This window comes from Orycteropus afer, unplaced genomic scaffold, assembly GCF_000298275.1.
Source record: "Orycteropus afer afer isolate SDZICR_OR568_19922 unplaced genomic scaffold, OryAfe1.0 scaffold00689, whole genome shotgun sequence".
NCBI lineage: Eukaryota > Metazoa > Chordata > Mammalia > Tubulidentata > Orycteropodidae > Orycteropus > Orycteropus afer.
In genome coordinates this window covers 523,615-525,103 of record NW_006922276.1, presented here as the reverse complement: position 1 = coordinate 525,103, position 1,489 = coordinate 523,615, and the positions used below count along the sequence as shown (strand labels likewise).

General features: G+C 50.0%; 1 protein-coding gene across 1 annotated transcript in view; it reads right to left on the bottom strand.

Annotated features, from left to right (window-relative positions):
- Positions 1–1,059: 1,059 nt before the first annotated feature.
- Positions 1,060–1,489, bottom strand: part of VSTM1 (V-set and transmembrane domain containing 1) — a 7,572-nt gene continuing 7,142 nt past the window's right edge. The window contains exons 4-5 of the mRNA XM_042783124.1: positions 1,160–1,264; positions 1,060–1,076 (exon numbers count right to left, since the gene is read on the bottom strand). Coding sequence (XP_042639058.1) covers positions 1,060–1,076; positions 1,160–1,264 — 122 coding nt within the window. The remainder of the gene's footprint in view (positions 1,077–1,159; positions 1,265–1,489) is intronic.

Below are 1,489 nucleotides of genomic sequence, written 5' to 3'. Positions count from 1 at the left end.
GGATGGGTGGATGGATGAAGGATAAGTGGGTGGTTGGGTGGATGGGTAGATGGATGGATGATGGATGATGGATAAGTGGGTGGCTGGATGAGTGGGTGGGTGTGTGGATGGATGGATGGGTGGAGGGTGGAAAGATGGATGGATGGGTGGTTTTGGGGGTAGAAGGATGGATGGATGATGGGTGGGTGAGTGAATGCATGGGTAGATGGGTGGATGAGCAGGTGGATGAGTGGATGGATGGACGGATGGATAGAAGATTATTCCTTATCCCCCTTTCTCTGCTCTCAGGTCACTTTTGTAACTGTCTTCCCGCGTGCACCTTCCTCTCTTGTTTCCTTTTCCATCTACCGCACCAGGCCCTCACCGACGACTCGCCTTGTGAGCTCTCTCAGCCCCACCTTCCCCGCATCCTTTAAAGAGCGCCAGCCCCTCTTCCTGACTCCACTCTGCCATAAGCATGAAGTGCAATTGCATTTATGTTTGGGCATCAGTCAAGAAGAGGCCTAACTTTGTGACATCAGGCAGGCCACTTGATCTCTCTAAGCCTCAGCTTTCTCACCTGCAAGACGGGCTTAGGAACATAACCCTCCTCACAGAAAGCAGGGACTGAAACAGTTAATGAGGATGTTGTGGACTGAATTGTACCCCTCCCTCCCCCCCCCAAAAAAAAAACATGTGTTGGACTCCCAACCCCTGCATATGTGGAGGTCATCCCATGTGGGAACAGGGTTTTCCTGTTACGTTATGTTCCCTGTTATGTTATGTTCCCTTTTATGTTATGTTCCCTTATGTTAACGAGATCACATCAGTGTAAGGTTTGTCTTGAACGCACTGACTTTTGAGACATTAAAAAATCAGATCAAACAAGGAGAGAAGGAAAGAAGGGTGCCATGGGGAGATCGCCAAGGAGAATGCCAGGGAAGCCAAGAGAGGAATTTACCCCGGGGCTGATGGAGAGAGCCTTCTTTCCCTGGGCCCAGTCCTCTGAATTCAGGCCTCTAGCCTCCAAACTGTAAGAAAATAAATTTCTGTTCCTTAAGACTATCCACTTGTGGTCTGTTAGCCGTACTGAGAAACTAAGACAAGGCCAATGGCTTCTCACAGAGACTGGAACACAGGGGCTGCTCTAAGTGTTGGACATTATGGTAAAGTTTCCTACCTTCATACGTGGTCGCCCAGATTTTCACTCTGTTGCTGGGGAAGGAGCCCAAGTATGGGAAATTCCTCTGGTAATAGACGCAGCTGTAGTTGCCCGAGGTATTGCCTAACATCGTCCAGAGCATGAAATCAGTCAGGTTTTCTCTTACGTCATGGACTTGTAGTGGCTCTTGCTGTCCTGATTTCAGCAAGGCCACAGCCATGCACTCGGTTCCGTTGTATGGAATCAGACATTGAAGAACCACCCAGACACCTGGGATCTCACGGCCTCTGGAGAGAGATGGTCTTGGGAGGGACCCTGCATGGGACAAGGCAATGAGCGGCAAGGGGT